Genomic DNA, 23,049 nt, shown 5'->3' on the forward strand with positions numbered 1-23,049 from the left:
GTTATACAAGTAAGCCCTGTACCACACATAGACATGACATTACAACTAATTTGACATTGTTGATAAGAGGTTGACTTTTAAACCAAGTTGTATAAATATCAATAGAGAATTGAGTTGCCGGTGGTGAGACTGCAAAGAATCTCGGCTTCAAATATCTGAAGTCTCCTTTCTTTTCCTTTCTTGCTTTCATTGGCTATGTTTTTTTCCTAACAAGTATTTGCCACTTACCATATACCATGTATCATGCTCTAAAACATAGTGAGGAACAGGACAGATGAAGTGTCTGCCCTGTCTTGGTGGGAAGAATGGATATTACAAACACAGACAAATTACACAGACCATAAAGATCATAGAAATAGTTCAATAATTAGATTTGTAGGTACTATCCCAATTTGTAATCATAGCATCCTGCCACCTGGGAAGAGCTATTGGCCACCCCACCCATGCTAGAGTCTCAAGAAGCCCTCATGGAACCTCATGGCAGGTGGCAGTTGGCCTGGGACGACATCCAGGGCTGACTGTTCTCCTGCTGTGCCATGCGTGGGGTGCTTCTGTAAGCGAGGCACACTGAGCAGGTGAGGACAGAGGTTTGCAGCCAGGTGTGACATTGCTCTCTCTTGAAGGAGCCCGCGCACACACACACAAAGTCATCTGCCTGTCACTCTCTGTAATCAACATCATGTCTCTCACGAGGAATTCCAGGAATTTGAAGGTAGATGTGAAATGATGTGTCCCTTGGGTGATCAGTTCTGTCTCTTGGAGATGACTTTTTAACTGATGTTTGAGGAATAAATTGGACTCTGCTAAGGAAATGCAGTGGAAAGGCATTCTAGCTAGGTCAATGGACTGGAATTCACAAAGACTAAACAGTGGGAAAACTGGAGGCACAGTAAAGAACTAACACAGGAAAGAAAATGGAAACAAATGATCTAACAAGAGGAGAGTTACCTGGAAGGAGAAGTAGGGGAAGCTGGCAGGGTGCATTGAGGCCGCTTCGCTGGGGACCTTTAAGACCTGTCGAAGGAAATACTGGCGCATCACATGTGGGCTCTCCCAGCACTGAGCCAACAGATAGCAGATGAAGGAGGGTGAGCACAGGATGCGGGCAGGCCAGGTCTGTGGCTTTGGTCCAGGGGAGGGAAAGCGAAGGCGGGAGATGCCCGTGTCTAGCAGGCAAACTCTTGTTGGATCATCTCTAGAAGGGAGAAGCGCTCGTGCCTCATCTCTAAAGTCACCAAGCGGTCACTTCGTTCCTGGTTGTCCTGGTCTATTTGGGAAGAGGTGGCAGCAAGTACCTAAATACTTTAAGTACAGGAATTTCAGATGGAAAACTCATCAGGCTGGTAAAGTGGAGAGATTTCACTGCAAATATTTCTGAACTGATTTTATCCAACATGAATAAATTATAACTCCAGTCTTGAGGATTAAATATTTAACAGTGAGCTCAGTCTTAGAGTTCATATATAATACAGGGCAGATTTTCAGTGCAGCGGACTTCCGCTCTTCATTTCCGTCTTTTTAATATATAATCGTTTTCCCCCCCTTACTCTTTCCTTTGCCAGTTCCCTGCATGAGAATCATTTAAACATTGCCCACAAATCTTCTGTGGAAGACAACCAGGAGGTTCAGCTGGGGGAGATCAGAAGCAGGCTCAGCTACTGCAGCTTCACATCATGCTAGGGAATTCGCGTGTGCCTGCAGGCGGCGTGGCCGTGGTCCTCTTCCTGTGCCGGGCGATGAGTGCACTGGAGGTGCCCCTGGATTGTAAGTATTGACCTCTGCTGCAGAGCTCTCTGGCCCAGGACTCCAGCCCCTCCCCTGTTTCCCACCACTGTGAACTGTATGGCAGCAGCAGGTGTCTGGGATACTGGACAGCTCGTCAGAAGTGATTCGGCTTTTACCTTTAGCACCTGTTGTTTACAAAGACTCACAGAAATCGCCAGAGGACCAGACCACATGGCCGTCTGCCTGCCATCCTGGTCACCCCACAGGTGCCCTTGCGTACCCAGGTGGTTGGGAAGGGCGGCTGTTAAGGAGTGAATTGCATAGTGCCCTGATGCTCCAGATAGGCGGTGGTAGGTGGAAGCAAAATGTTAGGAACTACGCATTAAAATGATCATGGAGGCTTCTCCCAGCAGCCCCTTAGCCTTCACCTTTGCATTCCCGTGCCGAGAGTGCCCTGTGAAGATGGGGGTCAGTCTCACCACCAACTCTCTGCCTCTTGGTATCCCCCCAAGTACCCCAACTACATGCGTGTGGTTTCCAACAGGTCACTTTTTGCTTTCTCATCTTGGTCTTAAGAATGAGTCTAGAACTAGGAGGGGTTATCCTATCTAGATCCTGGTGGATAGTCTTCCCCGGCTAAAACCACATGAGCAAAGACCAAGATGCACAATTTGAGGGTAAGACAAGACATCTGCTAAAATGCCCTAAAATGGAGCAAACTGCAGCCAGGGTGATCAGCTCACTGTCTCCCTAACAGTAAAGCACCCACTGCACCACCCTCCCTGGTGAAGGTGGCCTGTTTGTGAAAAGCAGATAGACTGAGTTCCAAGCAGTCAGTTTTCCTGCAATGCAAAGCAGAATTTCAAATCTGGACAATCACTGTGCTTCAAAATTGATCTATCTGTTATCCCCAAGCTGCATGACCTCTTTAAATCCATTAGCTTCCTGAGTAGAACATCTGTTTGGCAAGCTTTCTAAGGTGCCAGGAACACATCACTTAACTGAGGCTATTCAATGGTTGGGATTTTTGTCTTCCATAGAGATTGTGGTCACCAGTGGGAAAACATTAAGAAGAGATGTAGTTTACTGCCCCACACACACTTGTTGACTTCCCTTACTGTGCATCTAGAGAATAATAAAATGCAATATTTTGTGATTTTTTAAAAAAAAAAACTACTCATCCAGGTGGCTCCGTGGCGCAATGGATAGCACATTGGACTTCTAGAGGCTGAAAAATACTCATCCAGTGGTGTTCAAGAGTTCAAAAATGTCTAATTACTTGAGCTCATTGAACTAGGATTGTGTATAGAAGTGTTTTCCCTAGCAGATATGTAGGAGAAAAAGCAGTTGAGAGAAATGCTTTGGTTCTCTGTAGATATCCCTCCCACCCCTTAATCTGACTGTTCAGTCTAACAATCAGAGGGGACCAGTCACCTATGGCTAACTCAGTTATCACCGTTAATGGAGAAGAGGTGTAACCATAAAAAAAATAAAGTCCCACATAACCCAGGCACTCCTGCATTAACCTTTGTGAGTAGTGATGTAGAACAGCACCGCAGAATGGTTTCAATTGCATGCTCATGTGATTTTTTTCCCTGCCCGTGCTTCTTACATCCTGTTGCTAGAATATGAGCTGCTCGTTGGGATAGTCCCTAGGTAACTGAGAAATTATGAAGCAGAGACATGCTAATAGTCTGAAAAGTTCAATTACTGTCTTGACTTGGAGATTAACCAGGTATGTGAAAATCTAAAATCAGTGCTGGACTTGACTTGGATAGAATATTGTCATTATAGCAATGTCCCATTGTTAGGTAGGATTACCACGTGCTTTGCGATACCAGGACTAATGGGATCAGAAGCTACACTGTGTGTGACAACTCAAATTAACTATAGATTTCAGCCATGTTTTTAAATTGAACATAATTGCTTGTCCAGAATGAATTTCAGCCATTTCTTTTCTTGGAAGAGTCCATTTTTTTTTTCTACAGTGTTGCTTTTGTTGTCACATAGGTTTAAAGGGGAAGCGGCGCAGGAGTGAACCAAGCCGTTGTTGTACACGTATTTATCTTGCACTTTTCCAACTTCAACATTCATCAGTTGGGGGTTTTGAGGTCAAGCTGGATAGAAAAGCTGCCCCTTTTATCTTCAGGCTAACGTTCGTATCACTAACATCTGATTTTTTTTAATCCTGTTTGCCCACTCACCTGCTGATATTGATGGGGAAAAAGCAAAACTTCTTGAAGACTGTAAGTGTCTATATAAATTACTAGGCAGTGTGAAAAGTTGACCATGTCTTTGTTTTTTTTAATTAATACTTTGACTTTGACTTAAATGCAGTTTCATATTTTGTGATGAGTGTCTTTTGAAGCCCGTGTGTTTAGCTAAATAATGCCTTTATAAACCAAGGAACAAATGTGCTTTATTACATGCATGGGTTCTGAAGATTGGGTACTGCAGTTTCTGTTACCATTATGCGGCTTCACTAACTTATGAGCTTCATTCATATCTGATGTAACTCAATGAGAAAATCCACACAATTTAGATTGATTATCTGGTTCTAAATGCTCCTACATTTTTCCTGGTATGAAGATCTGTCTTTTGGTGTCTATTAAAGGATGAATGAAAGTTTATCCCAGTCAGTAGCGACATGCTCTCTCAGCTTTCTAAACCTTTAAGATTCTGTAGAGAGATGTTCAGGTGCCACACAGCCAATTTGAATACTGTGCAGGAGTCACACAGCCCGCTCACTTCAGCTTGAGAGGCTTGCCCAAGCAAAAACTGCTGCTGTCCCTGCCTGGTGAGCAGCATCCCCCACCTAGCCAAAGTCCTTCAGACTTTTCTGATTTTCCTTTGATGATGGATCCACCAGGAGACATATGTAAAATCGCATTTTCCTTATTTACAGCAAAGCACTTGTTCATTGTCAGGTAACTTGAGCAGTGTTCAAAGGGCTACGTCTGGATAGTAAATGTCCGGTAGTTAGCATTAACCTCTGAGGCAGCCAGGCAGTAGCATATGAATAGAAATGCTGCATTTGAAACCACCAAACCTGTGCCCTGTTATGCCCAGGACAAGGAATGGAACCGAGTTGCTTTGAAGAATCCCCTTCACGTTGCCTGTGTCCATTTTGGGAGGCGGGGGGTGTAGAATTCCAGGTTTTCCTCCGTTATCCCAAGCTTTCCACTCTCAGAACCTGAAGGGCTGATTCAAAAGTGAATCTGGCTCAAATAAAAATAATTGCGATCATAATTTTGAAATGACTCACATCGTGGAACCATGACAACTTTGGCAGGTACTGAGAAGTGGGCACAGATTATTAATCCTGCCAGCAACCCCAGGAGGCAGATGCTACTTTTAGACTTCTTTTGCCTCTCAGGGAAATGGAGCAAACAGAGGTTAAGAAATTGGCTTGAAATCTTCTAGCCAGGAAGAAACACTCTAGTATTTCTCTACCCAAGCACATTGCTGTGTAGCACTGAAGCATGGTGGGGCTGGAATAATACGTGTTCCATGTTTACCACAGAGGCTGGGAAGAACAGCTGATTTAACTGGAAGTTGGAGAAGAGAATCAGGTGTCACTACCAGGAGGGTTACGTTATGCTGTTCAGTGGCCTATTAGGTACACAGTAACTGATCATGTTATTCATCTAGGTCCTACATTGGATATCTAGTTAGAGCTATCAAGTGAACTACAACCAAGGCAAGAGAACTAACCCACGTTTGCTGATTTGTAAGACCTTGGATATAGAAATGATTCGTTTGACCATAGCAACAATTAGCCAAGAGAGAAAAGAGTGGAGGACAATTGTTGGGCTTTGGGAAAGGCTTGGTTGGCAAATGGAAGAGTTTTACAAAAGAAGCTGAGAACATGGGCAAGGAAGGGGAAGATCTGGAAGATGAAACACTTAAGTGGTCTGGGAGCAACTCCAGCAACAAAGGAAATGAGAGTCAGAGAATCTAATGCAGAGGAGAGCATGCAGGGGCAGGGGCAGGGCACGGCACAGCTGTGGGGGCACCAAGCACAGTGTGGTCTGTACCAGGTTTCTCAGTCCTATTGACATTAGCAGCCACAAAAAGATAGTGGTGGGACCTGCTCTGAAAATTATTATAAGATGTTAGCAGCACCCCTGACTTTACCCTCTGGATACCAGTCATGGCAGTCAAAATTGTCTCCAGATATGGTTGAATGTTCTGGAAGTGTAGGGGCAAGTCACCCTGGTTGAGAACCACTGGTTGGTGTTTAAAAAGCTCTGCTTGTTACTGTGCAAGGCAGTGGCGTTCCACCGACAGCGTTTAAGAGTGTTCGCATCTCTGGTTTATTCCTTCCTTGTCAAGCTGTTTCCACTTTCCTGAGCATCAGAGCTGGAATGGATGATTTTCACCGTCCCTTCCTGTCCTAACACTTTGTCACTTTGATTCATAATCGTAACAAAACTAGAATCTTAGGGCGTACGCTATACCAGCTGCCTCCCGAGTAGATTGTTCTGGATCAGAACTATACTTTCCACCAGTAGTTTAATAAATCATCGCATAATGCATTAAAGTGTTGAGATGGAAACAACATCTCCTACAACAGATTTCTTTCCCAACTCCATTTACCTTCTACGTAAGATAATTTCATCTTTGTTCTTAATTCACCTACCTCCTGGTCTAACATGGACACATCAAGTTTCCAATTTAACAATCATTTTATTATTAACTTCTCAAATGTGTGTGTTTCCCACACACATTAAATTATATTGGCACAATAAGGGACTATAAGTCAGTTGCTCTTTCTTAAGAAAAATGCAAACTTATAACTTACATTTCATTCAGAATCATCCTTTGAACCTAAGGAATCTAAAGATTTCTCATTGTTACATCAGAAAAGAAACTGTTAATTCAGGCTTGTGTTTGTTCTTATTTTCTGAAGCTTTTAGTGTGGAAAAAAATGGACATTGTGATTGGCCCTGAAGTTTCTAGAAAGAAGTTGTGTTTTGGCTTGACAGTTTTGGGAGAATTTTAGGAGGTTTTTTTTTTTTTTTTTTTTTTTTTTTTAGGAGACAGTGAAAGTTGTGCTACCCATCATAGCATCTGTGGAAAATATTGGTAGCAAATGCAGCCTGAGGCAGGAGATGTTTGTCACAGGGGAAAATGGTTGCATTTATACTGTTAAGTGACTTATTTACCTTGCTCTTCTCTCTATAAACAAGTGGTGCAGCCTCCAACCATCACTCAACAGTCTCCAAAGGACTATATCATTGACCCTCGGGAGAACATTGTAATCCAGTGTGAGGCCAAAGGGAAACCTCCTCCAAGGTGAGCGCAGCTTTCTGCTTTCTTGTGGGGGCCAAGAGGTCTGTCTGAGCGCAGAAATAAGTTGGGAAATTTCTGTAGACCAACATAAACTGATAAGGTAAAGCACCACTGCTTTTGTTAGACTTACGGATTCATCTGCCCCACCTCCTGTCCCACTTCAGCCCTTCAACATTATTAAAGATAGTGTCTTTAGGTCCTGCATATCCATACGGTATCATCTGTGGGTTTATTTGTTTTGTATCTCTGCTTACTCAGAATGAGTCAATTCTTCTTGAAAACCCAGACTACTGTGCTTTTATAGTGATGCCCTTTTTTCTAAATGCTGGGAATTGTAGGGAGAAGTAGGAAAAGTCCTCTGATGTGGTTCTGACACTAACGGGCAAGTCCCTCTTCTGAGGGCCTTGCATCTGGTGACTTCCAAGATCTTCTCCATCTCTGTAGTGGTTCTAAACCTGCCGGGACTTCAGTCTTCAGGACTCTCCCTGGGAATCTTGGTTTTCACCAATGGATTCCCTTGAGCTTTGCACTTGTTGAACATGGCCTGTAACTGCTAAGGTGGGATTTTTCCTCCTCAACACAGTGATGGACATCTTGCAGCAGATGGTTCTTTGTTGTGGAGATGGAAGCTGTGCTGTGCATTGTGGGATAGTTAACAGCATTCCCCAGTCTGTACCCATGAGGTGCTGGCACCAACACTTCCTGCTGTACTTGTGGCAGTCACCTCTTTAAAGACACAATAGGAGGAAGGCCAAATCCAAGTGGACCCAGGAGACACTGAATTCAGAGACTGCTCCATGCCTTGGTGTGAACCACAGCCATCATTGGCTTATAACTGGCTATTGTGCATTTCATTACACAAGCTCTGTGAATTTTTACATAACACAACCTTTCATATAAGTAAAACAAAAAGAGAAATTCCAGTTGAGAGTTTGGCATACCTCTTTAAGGAGTTTGAAAAATTCTATCTGGAATTTCAAATTCTCTGTGTATAGTTCATAATTACCTTTGTAATAATCAACATTATAAAATGCCCCTAAATGTATATCCTTTTTAAATATTTATATGTTCATTTAAAAGGCGAAGAGAGAAATATCTTCAATCTGCTGATTCACTCCCCAAATATCTGCAACAACCAGGGCTGGCCCGAGCTGAAACCAAGAGCCAGAAACTCCACCTAAATCCCCCACATTCAACTCATTGAATGTTGAGTTAGAGTATCAACCCTAATCAATGAGGTTTACAATAAAAATGCTTATGGGGCTAGAATCTCATACAACACTGAAGACACCACTTAGGAATACCCTTATCCTGTGCTGGAGTCCCTGGGTTCGCATCTTGCCTCTGCTTCCAGTTTGTGCTTAATGTGTACTCTGGGAGGCAGCAGCTAGTGGATCAAGTAGTTGGTGCGTGCCATTCACGTAGGAGACCGAGACTGAATTCCTGGAGCCTGGGCGTTTGGGGAGTGAAGCAGCAGTAGTCAAGGTGGTTCTCTCACCCTTACTCCCTGTTTCCATGCCTGTCTTTCATTACTTTTAAAAACTGGAGAGACAGACATAGGAGGAGAGATCTTCCATCCTCTGTTTCTGAAATGCCTTCAACACCTCGGACTAGACCAGGATCTGGCACTTTTTCTCATGCTTTTTCCCATGTAAATGGCAGAGACTTAACTACTTGAGCTATCTCCTGGTGTCTCCTAAGGGCAACGTTAGCAGGAAGCTGGAACCACAGTGGAGATGAAACTCAGACCCAGGGGTTCAAATGTGGGAAATAGGTATGCTGGGTAGCAGCTTAACCACTACTCCAAACATAGGTTCCAGCAAAAAATTATGTTAAATCTGCTAATAAGGCTCCAAAATATTATGCCAGAGAGTTCAACTGTGTTTTCTGAGAAAACTGACAGATAGGTGTATTAGAATCGGTATCATTTGCAAGCAAATAGGCACCTTAAAATGTGCAGAGAACTATTTTCAGTTATGATTCAATCATTTTAGGAATGGAGCCCTGCTGTTTACTCGTTCACTAAGCATTCAAGCCTAAGTATTAGTTCCAGATACCCTCAAAACATGTAGGAATGTGTTAAGGAGTGAATCATCCCATTTCTCTGGTTTATTAACAAATGCAACCTTTTCTTTGTGGGCAGCTTTTCCTGGACCCGAAACGGGACTCATTTTGATATAGATAAAGACCCTCTGGTCTCCATGAAGGCTGGCTCGGGAACACTCATAATCAACATCATGAGCGAGGGCAAGGCAGAGAGCTATGAAGGAGTGTATCAGTGCACAGCGAGGAACGAACGAGGAGCTGCGATTTCCAACAACATCGTCGTCCGCCCTTCCAGTAAGTGGGTCTTATGGCCCAAGCACAGGCCTTGGTGAAGTATTACACTGTAGATACTCAAAGGGACTTGATAGCATTTTAGAGGAAAATGGAATTAGAAGATGTTCATATGGGTGCAAAAAACTTTCTAAATTCATAGATTTTTTTTTTAAAAAAGATTTATTGTAGTGATTTGAAAGGCAAACCAGCAAGAGAGGGAGACGGGATCTTCCATTGACCGGTTTACTCTTTATATGCACGCAACAGCCAGGCCAGGGCTAGGCCAAACTGTCCACATCTCCGGTGTGGGTGGCGGAGACCCGAGCATTGGGCCGTCAGCCACGCCCTTTTCCAAGCCTGTTAGCAGGGAGCTGGGGCAGAAGTGGAGCAGCTTGGATTCAGACTGGATGGTGGCGCCGAGATGACAAGCAGCGGTGTAGCCCACTGCACCGCAAGGCCAGCCCTATGCTCCTCAGATACGCATTTGCATGAACTTTTGAGGACCTCCCATGGCCTTGGATCTCAGAATTTATTGGGCCAAGCAAAACTTTTATTCCCGTGAACTTCTTGCTGCTTCCAATATTTGAACACGGTTTTACATGAAAATCCTTGCTTCTTTCCATTTTTCTCCCAACAAACTCCTCAGCCTAATGACTGGCCAGTGCAGTTTATCCTCTCTGCAAGTTCTAAATAAAATAGCCAGAGCTAAACCAAAAATGTAGTTCCCTGAATTTATCTGAATGTTCATTTTTCATGTGACCTTTATATAAGCACAATTCCCATAACCAGATGGAAACAAATTCAGTATATATGAATAATCAAGGTTTTAGGTGTAATCTCTTTAAATTTTGCTTCCAAATTTTCTTTACTTCCTTGATACCAGGATTGCCCTTTTGAACAATCACTATCCAAATCTTATAACAACTTCTAAATTTGGCATTAAACAGTTACTATGTGTAGTACTGTTCATGATTAAAAATTTTTTATTACATATGTAAACGTGTTTTTGTTAAAGAAACATTAATGAAAAGTGCATTTTTAGAACCTTAAAAAGTATTCATGCATCCTTACATTCAAAGAAATAGCCCCTGGTCTAATACTCTTAAAACCAGCTCATTCTAATACTGCGTAAAAACCTTTTTGACTTGTCAACATATGATGTATAGTATTGTATCAGTCTCATCGATGATAATACTTATGTAACACTGCATGAAATTTAAGTGTACATGTACAATTAATGTAATATATATTAAAATGTAATAACTTATTAAAATATTATTTGACCTTTATTCTGTTTTTTCACATGTCTTTTTTCCATGTCTTTTTGATGGTGTAGTTAGTACAAATTCTTGTATTTGGACTCACTGACTCACAATTTATACCTATACTGTCAGCACTGAATGAGAATCATCTTTTATTTTTTACTTCCTTTTTTTTTTATTGAAAAGGCAGATTTACAGAGAGAAAAAGAGAGAGAAAAAGGTCTTCTATCCATTGGTTCACTCCCCAAGTGGCCACAACAGCCAGAGCTGAGCTGATCTGAAGCCAGGAGCCAGGAACCTCCAGGTCTCCCACGCAGGTGCAGGATTCCAAGGCTTTGGGCCATCCTCGACCACCATCCCAGGCCACAAACAGGGAGCTGGATGGGAATTAGAGCAGCTGGGATTAGAACTGGCAGCCATTTGGGATCTGTTGCATGCGAGGCGAGGATGTAGCCACTGAGCCACCGTGCTGGGTCCCCATTTTTATTTTTTAAAACAAACAATATTGTATTTATTTATTTAAAAGGTAGAGACACAGAGAGAGTAAGAAAGAGAGATCTGCCATTCACTGGTCCAATCTCCCAAATTACTGCAATGGCGGGGGCTGGATGAGGCAGAAGCCTGGAACCTGGAGCTCCTGCTGGGTCTGCCGTGTGGGTACAGGAGTCCAAGTGCTTGGACCACATTTCATTGCTTTCCCAATAGCAGGGAGCTGGATTAGAAGTGGAACAGCTGGGACATGAACCATCATAGCAAGTAGCAGCTTGACTTGCCAAATATCAGCCCTTTGTTTTTTATTTTCAATACTATATTTAAAACATTTGCCATAAATCAATGTGTGAAGATTCAAAATCATTGTTTCCACATTTTTTGTATTTGTGTTTTATTTTTTAATGCAGTTAAAATTGTGTTTGTGTGTGTTTTTAAATAGGATCACCACTGTGGACTAAAGAAAAACTTGAACCAATAACACTACGAAATGGTCAATCTTTAGTACTTCCCTGCAGGCCCCCAATTGGATTACCACCAGCCATAATTTTTTGGATGGATAATTGTAAGTTTTAACAATATTAATTCTTACTTCAAGGGTCTTATGGTTGCTTACAGTCATAGTAAATCACTTCCCCATGTGACTCATAAAATGTTTACCAGTAGCCACTCATGGGAGTGAATACCATATCATTTCATTCATCCACTTAGTTTTATTGAGCATTCACTTAGCACCAGGCACTGTTCTAAATACACCAAATGCCCTTCTTCTCAGTGAACTTAGAGTTTTGCAGTGGGTATGAATGGAGTTGGGGAAGGGGGAAGACAATGTACACATGAGAAAACCCTGTGAGTTAGCAATAAGTGTTATTGAGTCGTTAATCTAATGGACTAAGGGAGTAAGCAAGACCCATAAATATCTGAGTGGGAAAGGAATATGGGTATAAGACACCCAGCTGGGAACAACCCTGATGTGTGTTGGAAAAAAAAGTCTAGAAGCCAATGTGATCAGACTAGGGAACCTAAAGGGAGGCAGTGAGTAAGACCGGAGAGGTCATGAGAGCATCAGGAAAGAGGCGTTGGCTTTTGCTCCAAATCAGGGAAATGTTGAAGGATTTATCCGAAAGAAACAGTCCTCTTCCTTGAATTCACATGTGGGAAATACAGAGGACAAGACGGGGGCGGGGGGGGGGTGGCGGAGATCTGCAAGCGACCACCGCTGTGACCTGAGCAGGTGTGACCTGAGCAGGTGTTAACGATGCCTTGGTCAGGGGTGGCTGTAGTAGAGAGGATAAGAATGGCTTTCAAAGTGGAGCCTCCAGGATTGATTGGGATCAGAGAGGAAGCACGAAAGAAAGGAATCACAGATAGCACAGTGTTTGGGAATAAATAGTAAGATTCAGTTTCTATTTCCTAAGACGGCAGAAGCCTATGGTGAGAGGAAATCAATATGTTTCGAATATGTTTTTGTTTGTTTATCTTCAACATTACTTAATATGTAGTGAGCTTTAACTAAGTACGGGTTCCTTGGTAAAACTTTTACAATGACTTATTTCATTAATCTCTTTTTCATCACCCATGTAAGGTATGTGCAGTTATTCTTTCCACTTTCCAGATGGGGCAAAAAGAAATGAATACACCCATTGAGTGATTTCAGATTTATCCACCTGTATTCCAATCTTCAAGGGAATTGTTTTTGGCTCTGCTTCTCTAGTCTCCTCCCAAATTCCCTTCTCAATGGGTTAGTGTGTGTCCCTAGAGGTAGCTAGCTCATAGCTCTGCTTGGAGGTTAAGAACCGGAGTTTGCGATGTAAGAGGTTTGCAAGGTGCTTGAGTTGAGATGCTCAGTGAGAGTCAGAATTATGAATCAGAAGAAAGATCTGGGCTTGTAATCAGCAGTGTGTGAGTCATTGGAATCTAAATACTCCTTCAGACCTTGAACTAGCAGATGGTGGGGAGCAGAGCCTGGGAGACTGAGGCCAGGAGCCATGCAGCAGCTGAGAGCTCAGGGATACACCAGCCAAGCAGAGGAGCAGGTGCAGTCAGGAGGCAAGAAGAGAATGCAGCAAGAGCAATAGCCCAAGGACAAGGTGACAGAAGTGTGTGGGGAAGGAATAATGAGCCCTGGGTTAGGTGACATCTAGCCTGAGAGGCGACTTTCAGGTGCGGCAGCATGGAACTCACCATGAGACCCACGTAATTGAGGTGAGAATGTATTTCTAGGAAACATATTCTATTCTCAGTGACTCAGTATCTCTGAAACCACAGGTTATCCACACATACAACAGAAAACGTGGCTAGAATATTTCGTTTTCACTTTTGAGTCATGAAATCCTGTGGAGAAAGAATAACTAGGAAATGAAAACCAAATATACAAGCAAGTCATATTTTTTGTTATCACATAGCAGCTTTCACCGATCTTAAGTAGCAAGCCAAATGTTATTGAGCGATTTATAGCTTTGAGAGTAACATTCTCCAAAGGTCCCTGCCAAGATGAGGCCAAGTTATTGGGTCCCTGGTTCTTATGCAGAAAGCATAACCCCTGTGATTAATAAAGAGACATAGCACATGTTAAAGTCTCAGAATAATCAGAATATGAAACTAATTTCTCCCCACATTGCACAGCTGACTGTGTCATTAACACATTGTAAGCCATTGGCAAAGCATCCGACCTTTTGAAGGGATTTGCATTGAGAATATGAGAAAAAAATTCAGTTCCATACAACATTCTTGTTGCAAGATGACATTATAAAGCTACTCTTAGGTGCATAGATGCCAAGCAGAGAACTTGGAAAGGATAAAATGCCATAGCCTCAGCATCCCGTCACCTTACACTTGATCTACCAGTAAACATCAAATATCAAATACAGCAGGAGAAAGACACACATGTGGTTGACTTTTACTCATTGCGTTCATTAATAAATCCCTGTTGTTTTTTAAATTATTTTTAAAACTATCCTTCCATGAGAATTAAAAGCTTAGCACCATGCACTGGTATTAAACCCCATATCTTGACCAGGAATTTGGTTAAGACGATTAGCCTGTGCTGTTTCTTCAAGCCCGGAGGCAGGCTTTTAACCAGAGTTTTGCATTTTCTGAAATGATAGAGCAGGCTCCTACGCAGGGAGAGTACCCTGTGTTCACTCAAACTGACAAAAATCCTACCAGGAGACACAGCATCTGACTCCAGGTCACCGGGATGTGTGACTTGCTCAGTTCTTTAGCCTTGCGGCTGAAGACCCCTCCAGTTGTGGCAGCTGTGTGAACTGAGTCAGAGCTTCAGGGTACGTTTCAGCAGGCCAAGTGTAAATTCACACTGACTGCCACCGGCCCACCTCCCTGCGCCTGTGTCCACTCAGGCGCTCCTCCCTTCCGGTGCCTAAGGCTGCGCAATTCCTCCGTTGGGCCAAGGAAGTCAGTCCTGATGTTTATTCATGTCCTCTCCTAGTGAGTGTTGGAAGGGGCCCTGGTGAAGCACCAGGCACTGTCCCAGTGCAACGACAAGGGACAATGCAGATGCTAGTGTTGACCCTTCTTGATCGTAAATCCTGGAGAAGAGAGAGATTACCAGTCTTCAGTGCATAAATGCAATGCAAAGAACCGGAAAGGACTCATGTAAATACATGTGACAGGTCAAATGCAAGAGACTAAGCATGGGGGGTCAGGGTGTCCTCGTTAATGTTAATTGCCCATTTGCTGCCTGAGTCTTCAATTGTGAGCTCAGATACAGCCGGCACTGCTGGGACTGTTAGATAAAACCTGTGGTAACCTCTTCCAATCTTCCTGCATGCATTTGATCTGTAGCAGGGACTAAGCTACCAAGGCGAATCACACAAACTTTATGAAGGGTTTTTTTGTTTTATTTTGTTCGGCTTACATTTGCTTAACAAAACCCTCCAATTTCACCTCTATCTCCACCCTAGAGAAACGAGTACAGGGCGATTTTACTGTACTGTGCTTTCTTTTACAATTATTTTGCGTCTACTCTAAAAGCTTTCTAAAGAGAACAGATATTCAAATTCCTAGAATGGTTGCTAGATGTTGTTTCTCTGGCTAATCTGGACAGAGGTCTCATGATGTGGGTATCTCTGCCTTTCTCCAGCTTTTCAAAGACTTCCACAAAGCGAGAGGGTTTCCCAGGGCCTGAATGGAGACCTTTACTTCTCCAACGTCCTCCCAGAGGACACCCGTGAAGACTATATCTGTTACGCTCGGTTTAATCACACCCAGACCATCCAGCAGAAGCAGCCTATATCCGTGAAAGTGCTTTCAGGTAAGACAGCAGCTTCCCCAAGTCCCTCTCCCAAAGGTGTTGACAGATCCACACAGAATGTCTGAACCATCCAGTTGCTATTGACCTCAATAGTGAACAGATTCCCTGATTAGGAAGTGATCTAGGGATGTTTTGGGGGTTGCCCTGTGTCTGAGAAAGTGCATACATATGCCAAGTACTCGATTTTTGTGGTTGTTATTACTATTTTTATGATCACCTTCTGAATCGCCTGGCTGAGTTTGCCCTGAGAACTGGTTGGGGTTGGCTGAGCGAATGACACATGCCGTGGGAACCACTGGTTTTACTTACCCAGCTGTGTATGTTTGCTTTTGTTGCCCTGTACTTTTTGACCCTTCTCCCTACGATTGTGCCCTCTTCATAATATTCTGTTTATTTCAGTGGATGAATTGAATGACACTATAGCTGCTAATTTGAGTGACACTGAGTTTTATGGTGGTGAGTTTTGGTGATTGTAACTGCTGTTTTTCCTTCATTGTAGAATTTAGTTCACTAACTTCACGTCCATGGCTATTTAACCTTACTTTTTTGTGGAACTGCTAGTTATGTGTTTACTGCCTAGTTCAACTGTGTATTTCTTATGAAATCTAGGTAGATTCTCAAGCATGTCACTAAAACATTTTCATGATATATGTATGACAATGAAACTTGTAACTGTTTTCATGTGGAGTCTTGTCACATGATTTGGGGGGAAAAAAACCTTTCATGATTGTTTAGCATTGTATTTTCCATTTTTTGTCCCATTCATAAATTCTCCTCATGAACTAAATAACTGACAAGATACAGTCACTTGTTGGCTACTGACTCACCAAAGCTTCTGTTTTATAACCAACCTTTAAATGGATTCGATAATAAAGCAGCACATTTCCCACCTGTTTTCATAAGGCATTATCAGCATAATTATCTTAGGGCATCATCGACATAATGAGTAATAGTTCTCTTTGTTTAAAAGCAAAGTCACTGTCTCCTATGGTAATAAACCAGTTAAAAATAGAGCATTAATTATATTCTCCTAAGCAGAAAATAATTGAATTGCCCTTAAGAGAATTGTAGCTGTTGATTATAGCACCATCAAGGCAAGGAATAGAAACTGAATGTGAAGTCCACTTAATTATCCACAGTGAGGATTCTACTGTGTTCACTCTCCATCCTTGAGATAGAAAATAAAAAGCACTAATGTTTCATTAGTGACCGAGGTAGACATGCAACACCTGCTTTTATTTTATGTTGATATGTATATACTTATGAAAATATGAAAAATATGGGTTTCGAAACTATTACATTCATGAGTTCAAAGGAGTTTTCTCCCATAGTCTCCAAATTCTTAAGAAAAAACAATTTCTCTCAAGCAAGTGTCCTTTCTGGTATCCAGACTTTTTTCCTCCCCAGAAGTAAACATAATTCACTATTATATGACTTTTCCTCTCAATGTCTGTGAGCATCAGACAGACAACGCATGCAAATTGTCAAAAGATTTTAGACACTCAACAGCTATCGTTTCTACCTTGGGTGTTGCTGAGGCCCCTTTAGAAGCCAAGGCCACAGTCTAGAAAGGTCTTTTCAAATAAGAAAGTGGTTGTGTCCAGACCCCCTAACATTTTGGACTTGGATTGTGCTCTCCAGCGAGAAGACCGCTTTCCTTGTCCTTGACTTCACCGTTATTCTGAAGTTATAGCCAGGCCTCTTCCAGTAACTCTCCATTTATGTTTGTTTCTGTTTTGTTTTCCATAAACCATGTAATTTAGGAGTTAGATGTGACTCATCAATGGAGTTGGCTAAATGTTTCCCCCACTCTAAACCAAAATACCACTTTCATGAGTATACCTTTCTGAAAAACCCAGTATCTTCCAAGAGATGGACCATTTGTTTTTGCTGGGACCCGAGCACTGATCTTAAGGGATACATGATTTGATAACAATTTTCCTGTCTATCCTGATGTAGTCAAAATGTTTGAATCCACAGAAAATTTATAAAACCCTCACCCAAATTAAGGAAATGCACAAAGGAAAATAGTCCTTACTGCTAGGGTTTGTGCAGCCAAAGTTGTTTGTGCTCCTGGTTAACTGAGTGAGAGATAACTGCAGGACAGACTGCATGTATGTGCTTGTAGCTTAACAAACTTTGCATTAACATTCAAAGGTTTTGCTAAGGGATTAGAATTTCTGACCTCTTTTTTGTTAGCTGTTTCTAGAAATGTGTATTCATCCTGTTTAATACATGTTGATTTTCTTGTTTGCAGCTAAGTCAAGTAGAGAGAGGCCCCCAACATTTTTAACTCCAGAAGGCAGTAAAAGTACCAAAGAGGAATTAAGAGGAAATGTGCTTTCGCTCGAGTGCATTGCCGAAGGCCTGTGAGTTAATACTTTTTGTTCTTATGTACATTTCTATTTCTTTTTTTCATTTATTGGTTTGTTTGAGAGCAAGAGAGATAGAGTCAAATAGAGTTCTCATTGGCTGATTCCAAGTTCTGCAACAACCAGGGCTGAGCCAGGAGCCAGAAACTCAGTGGAGGTGATCACCTGCTACCTTGCAAGGTGCATATTAATCAGAAGCCAAAATTGGGGTGTGGACCAGCATCCAAATACAGACACTTTGACATGGAATGTAAGTTTCTTAACCACTAGGCCAAATGCCTAGCTTCTGATATCATGTTTCTTATTAGAAACCATTAGCACTTTGGTAGAGGAGTGCTAATATCATAGGAAGGGTCATCATTTTTGTGTTAATCCCATCAACTATAATTGTAACTAATCATACTTATAAAAAATGTAGCTATTTTCAAAGAATACCCTATGCATCTCATGTTAGTATTAAAATATTTTGGTATGGTAATACTGTTCATCTTGAACTGGGTATGGATAATTATCTTATGATGGTTGTGATTTATAATTAGATCGTATGATTTGACTGTTTTAAAACAAACAGCTCAAAGCTTAGTGGCTACCTATTTGTTACTGATTGCTTATCAAGAGGTTGAAAGGGCAGCTAAGCTATATTTACCCAGGCTGAACAAGTGCCAGCACCTGCTGGGTGGCTCAGCTGAAGGTTCAGAACCCTCAGGTTGGCTGGCTGGGGCTGCTGAGCAACTGTTGGCTGTGAGTTCCTGACATTGCTCTGGCACTTCACCGGGCTCTTTCTGCTAACAGTACAACCATGCGGGGCCTCTGAGGGCTTTGGCTCGGAACTGGAACAGTCCCTTCTGCTGCTTCCTTCAGGCAGGTCACAAAGACAAACCTCTATCAGGATACCACACCTCCAAAATGGAGCCACCCAGAATTGATACGCCTTTGCCAAGAATTGCAGGGAGGCCTCACCTAGGTATTAGGGCAAGTGTTAGGTTAGGTTCACATTACAGGTGACTTTCTAGATAATTTCTGGCTTAACACCCTGAGCAAGTACATGGACAGAGGGGCAGGTCTGCATATAACCTTGCGTGGGCTCTCAGAAGCATGCTGCCCTCCTGCTGGTTGATCCCTGCTGTCTCTTGGCCTCATAGTCTTCCCTGAATGTAGGAGTCATGTTTCTTGAGAAGGCACATGGAGGCCTCTGCTGGCCAAGTCAGGAAATCATGGCATAAATACATACTAAAGGTCCATCCTTTTCACGAATGTATGTATTCAGTGGGTTTTTAATTAGACCAAGTCAAGCATCGGCATCCCCATTAACAATGGAAACTTTTGAAATTAAGGCCGAAAGAGGTCAGGAATCCAGAATCAGAGAAAATATCAGATGACGAAGGAACGTTGCCGAGAACTTGACAATGATCCTCCAGCCTCAAGCCTGTTTTGCAACTTTGCACCTGTCTCTATATTTTATGACTTAATAGTAAACATATTGAGGAAACATGTATAATTTATTAGTTTTATCTGTTATCTATTGGCATAAGAATATGTTTAAGGATCTCATTAATAGTGAAATGAGGAAGATGTTATACTCTAATCATTTCACATCACAAGGTAGCTTGTCATAGAATACAGAAGTTCTTCCATTTGATATAGAATTGTGTGTGAAAATTCACAGGCACCAGAACATGTATGAACTCACTACAAAATTCACATTCTAGCTGAAGAAAAATAGTAATTCAGCATCATTACATTAATAGCAATTTCTGTGACTGACATGAATACCTTCCAATAAAAACTTTCTGCAGTTCCTCACAGATAAGAAGAACTGAAGAAATGTGTTTCTTTCAGTAAAGCAGCTAAGGCTAGCATTCACACTGCATTATTTAAATGGAAGTTTATGATGTGCCGTAAACTAGTGTAGTTCTGATTGTGTGAAAACAGTAACATATGGGCTCAAATGTAAGATTTGGAACATTGTTTATAGAAGTCTGATGCTGATTAAAATACTTGTATGTTTCTCATGATCTTCATATAATAAAGACTTTTTATGAACTTGCATGAAAATTAATTCTCAGGGGCAGTCCTGGGTGAGCTACGTTTTCGGTAATGTTCTGACTTATTTCTTCTATCAGGCCTACCCCAATTATTTACTGGATAAAAGAAGATGGAATACTGCCCCCCAGCCGGACATTTTATAGAAACTTCAAGAAAACCCTACAGATCACTCAGGTTTCAGAAGCGGACTCTGGAAATTACCAGTGTATAGCAAAAAATACACTGGGAACCATCCATCACACTATTTCTGTGACAGTTAAAGGTACCTCGTTGCTTTAAATGTATTTCTGCTGTCTTCAGGATGGGTCTTGAAGGACCAATGCAATATGCCTTTGATTATGCTCTTCAATGAAGACAATTGTAAATTTCTATCAACATTTGCACTATCTTTAAACTCTTCTCAGTGATATTTATAGTGCATCTAAGTCGGGTTAAAAATCCCCTTCCGAAGAATTCCAGTCAATAAATGTGGAAGGAATAATGGAAATAAAAAATCACTGTTACATCCCCACAGTGATAACTGCTGTCATCAGGATCTACCAGTGAATGCTAGCATCGGTGGAGGAAGAGAGAAACAGGGCATTTGCATAGCCTCAAAGTATTTCTCTCCTCCCCAGCCCCCCAAAAATGAACTTCAGGGTCAGATTTAATCTGTCCAGTGAAGCTTCAGGACTCCTTCCATCTGGGCTTCCTGCCCTGTGAGTTTGTGGCTGGGCTTGGTGACTTGCTGCTACTGGAATAGGGGACATGAGAGGACAGTAACCTTGTAGCGGAGAAGGCTGGGGAGCAGCACCTTAGCCAGGTGGCATAAGTGGACATCACCAATATTGAGCAGCAACTTCAGGAACTTCCCAGGGTGGTAGAGTCAGAGAATCATCTCCTGTTCTCCCCAGAACAAACCCTCAATCTAATTCTGGGGAAACTTCAGACAAACTCAAGTTGAAAGACATTCTACGAAGTTACTGCCCAGTACTCTTTTGAAGGGTCAAGTCATGAATGACAAGGCTAGATCAATGAGTTATCAGATTAGAGGACACTGGGGAAACATGGCCTGCAGAAGTAGTGTGTGGGCCAGGATCTTGGGACAGAAGCAATGTGTTAAAGGGAAAACTGGATATCCTGATGAACTGTACAGTTTAGTTAATAGTATGATATCAGTGTAAGCTTCTTATAATGATAACTGTACTTTTGCCATGTAAGTTATTAACATTAGAAGAAGCCAAGGGAAAGATATGTGTGAATATTTTGTACGATCTTTGCAATTTTCAAAAGGCATCACTGTATTAATTGTTCTCTAATTTTATAATTAGAGGAAGTATATAGGATTCCAAATGTAAAATCCTGTTTCCTGGCCCTACCTATGCTTGTACATTGTTATAAACCTTAGATAAATCTGTCACCTGTTTAATTATGTATTTGAGCAAGAGATACAGAGATCTTCAGTCTACTGGTTCACTCCCCTAATGTCCACAACCATCTCTGAAGCCAGGAGTTGAGAACTCAATGCAGGTGTTCCAGGTTGGTGGCATCACCATTAGTCGGCCAGAAGGCGCATTAGCTAGCAGTCAGTGTTGGAAGCAGAGCCAGCACTTGAACCTAAGCATTCTGATTTAGGTGTCATTTTGATGCAGGTATCAAAGTAGACTCTGAGCCATTGTACCAAACGCCCAACCCTCTGCCACCCATTTAGCGTCCAACTACTTTTAAGGTAAAAGGAGACTGTAATACTCATATCAATCAGGCCTAGAGATAATATATATGCATCCCTTGAAACATTCTTTGGAGAATTTGAAGTGTTCCTCAAACCATTGATTACAAACTTACTCTTAAAGACTAACAAGTGTTTTTTAAAAACCCTGGTTTTTTTTATTGTCAAATAGTACTGAATGTTAATGTACTAAAATTTCATTTGATTCAGTCTTTTGGCCTTTTTCTTGTTTCCCTCAATAAAGCGGCTCCATATTGGATCATGGCCCCTCAAAACCTGGTGCTGTCCCCGGGAGAGAATGGGACATTGATCTGCAGTGCTAACGGTGACCCCAAGCCCAGAATTAACTGGTTAATGAATGGCGTCCCAATAGAAAGTAAGTTTCCTGCAGTGTGTCCTCAGAGTCTTTGTCTACATCTCAACAATGAATGAATGATGATAAAAAGTAATGATTCAGATTAAGAAACACAGAGGCACCAAAGAACCTTTAGGATTCTGCTTTTTTACCACTAGACATTTACGATAACTTTGTGTCCTTTATGCTGTTATCATAATGATGCATGTTGACTTGGATGTGGCAGTGTTTATTCTGTTTTACATGGGTCCTGGGGAGAATGACCAGGGGAGAAAGAAATGCCATGGACATTGCAATTGTCTTCTTTTGTTCAGAACATCCAGTGAATTATGGAAGTGTTATCAGAGGTGACAGGTGGGAGACCAGGCAGAGAAAGTAGTGCATGTAAGAAATGGTCTTCTGGAGTTCTGACTCCAAAGTGGAGCCAAGATGTTCCAAGTTCTCCATCATTAGGGGTGATGACTCCAGGACCATGTCCTCTGACTGCAGTCTGTATAGACTGCTTAGCTGTTTATCATTGTTCCCTGTCTGAGTGCCACCGAGCTCAAATTCAGCAATGCTTACTCAGCCTGGCTGTCCTTGTCACCTCCTGCAGCCACCACCCCTGTTCTGCAGCTCCAATACCAGAAGTGCTCAGTGAACACAGAAAGGGTTTTTAGCCATTCGAGTGGCCTGGAGTAAATCTCAGAAGTTAGCAGGCAGCATGCACTTTGTTGACTTTCTGACAACAACCTTCCACTCAGGACACTACAGAAACTCAGGGTGAACAGCTGTGGAGGAGGGGCAGGGGAACAGCTGTGCAGGTGCAGTGTCATTGTGCACAGGGCTATGCAGCATCCCCTGTTCCCTGTGCCACCTGGCCTCCCACTTTTGCCTAGACACCAGCTGGCACCTCTGCCATTGCAGACACTGGCCAGTCAGGGGACACAAACACTGTGAAAAGAGAAGCAGGATCAAGGAGAGAGACTTGGATCCTCACAGCAAAAGGTGATACTTTGGTGTGTTTCCGATCTGGAAGCTACTGCTGGATGAAACTGTAAAAATTGGCTGCCAATACCTCTGGTCTCTTGCTCAATGTCTTTGACAGCTCTGGACCTCTAGGGCGAACTGGGTTACTAAAAAAAAATGTCCGCTGAAGAATAAGCAGTATGTTTATTGGACAAATTTTCTCCAAAACACTCAAAACTTTTTTAATCTGCCAAAGT

General features: G+C 42.1%; 1 protein-coding gene across 4 annotated transcripts in view; it reads left to right on the forward strand.

Moving 5' to 3' along the window:
* NRCAM (neuronal cell adhesion molecule) overlaps positions 1-23,049 on the forward strand; it is a 229,535-nt gene that overhangs the window by 158,949 nt on the left and 47,537 nt on the right. Inside the window, exons 4-12 of one of the 4 annotated variants that reach the window (XM_058681470.1) lie at positions 1,563-1,764; positions 6,918-7,023; positions 9,164-9,360; positions 11,533-11,655; positions 15,193-15,363; positions 15,763-15,819; positions 17,621-17,732; positions 19,859-20,043; positions 21,734-21,865. In XM_058681470.1, coding sequence (XP_058537453.1) covers positions 1,674-1,764; positions 6,918-7,023; positions 9,164-9,360; positions 11,533-11,655; positions 15,193-15,363; positions 15,763-15,819; positions 17,621-17,732; positions 19,859-20,043; positions 21,734-21,865 — 1,174 coding nt within the window. In that variant the 5' untranslated portion in view covers positions 1,563-1,673. Of the gene's footprint in view, positions 1-1,562; positions 1,765-6,917; positions 7,024-9,163; positions 9,361-11,532; positions 11,656-15,192; positions 15,364-15,762; positions 15,820-17,620; positions 17,733-19,858; positions 20,044-21,733; positions 21,866-23,049 lie in introns of those variants that run through there. The other 3 variants (XM_036497245.2, XM_036497252.2, XM_058681471.1) reach the window with 3 other exon arrangements.

Source organism: Ochotona princeps, chromosome 25 (assembly GCF_030435755.1).
Source record: "Ochotona princeps isolate mOchPri1 chromosome 25, mOchPri1.hap1, whole genome shotgun sequence".
Classification (NCBI taxonomy): Eukaryota; Metazoa; Chordata; class Mammalia; order Lagomorpha; family Ochotonidae; genus Ochotona; species Ochotona princeps.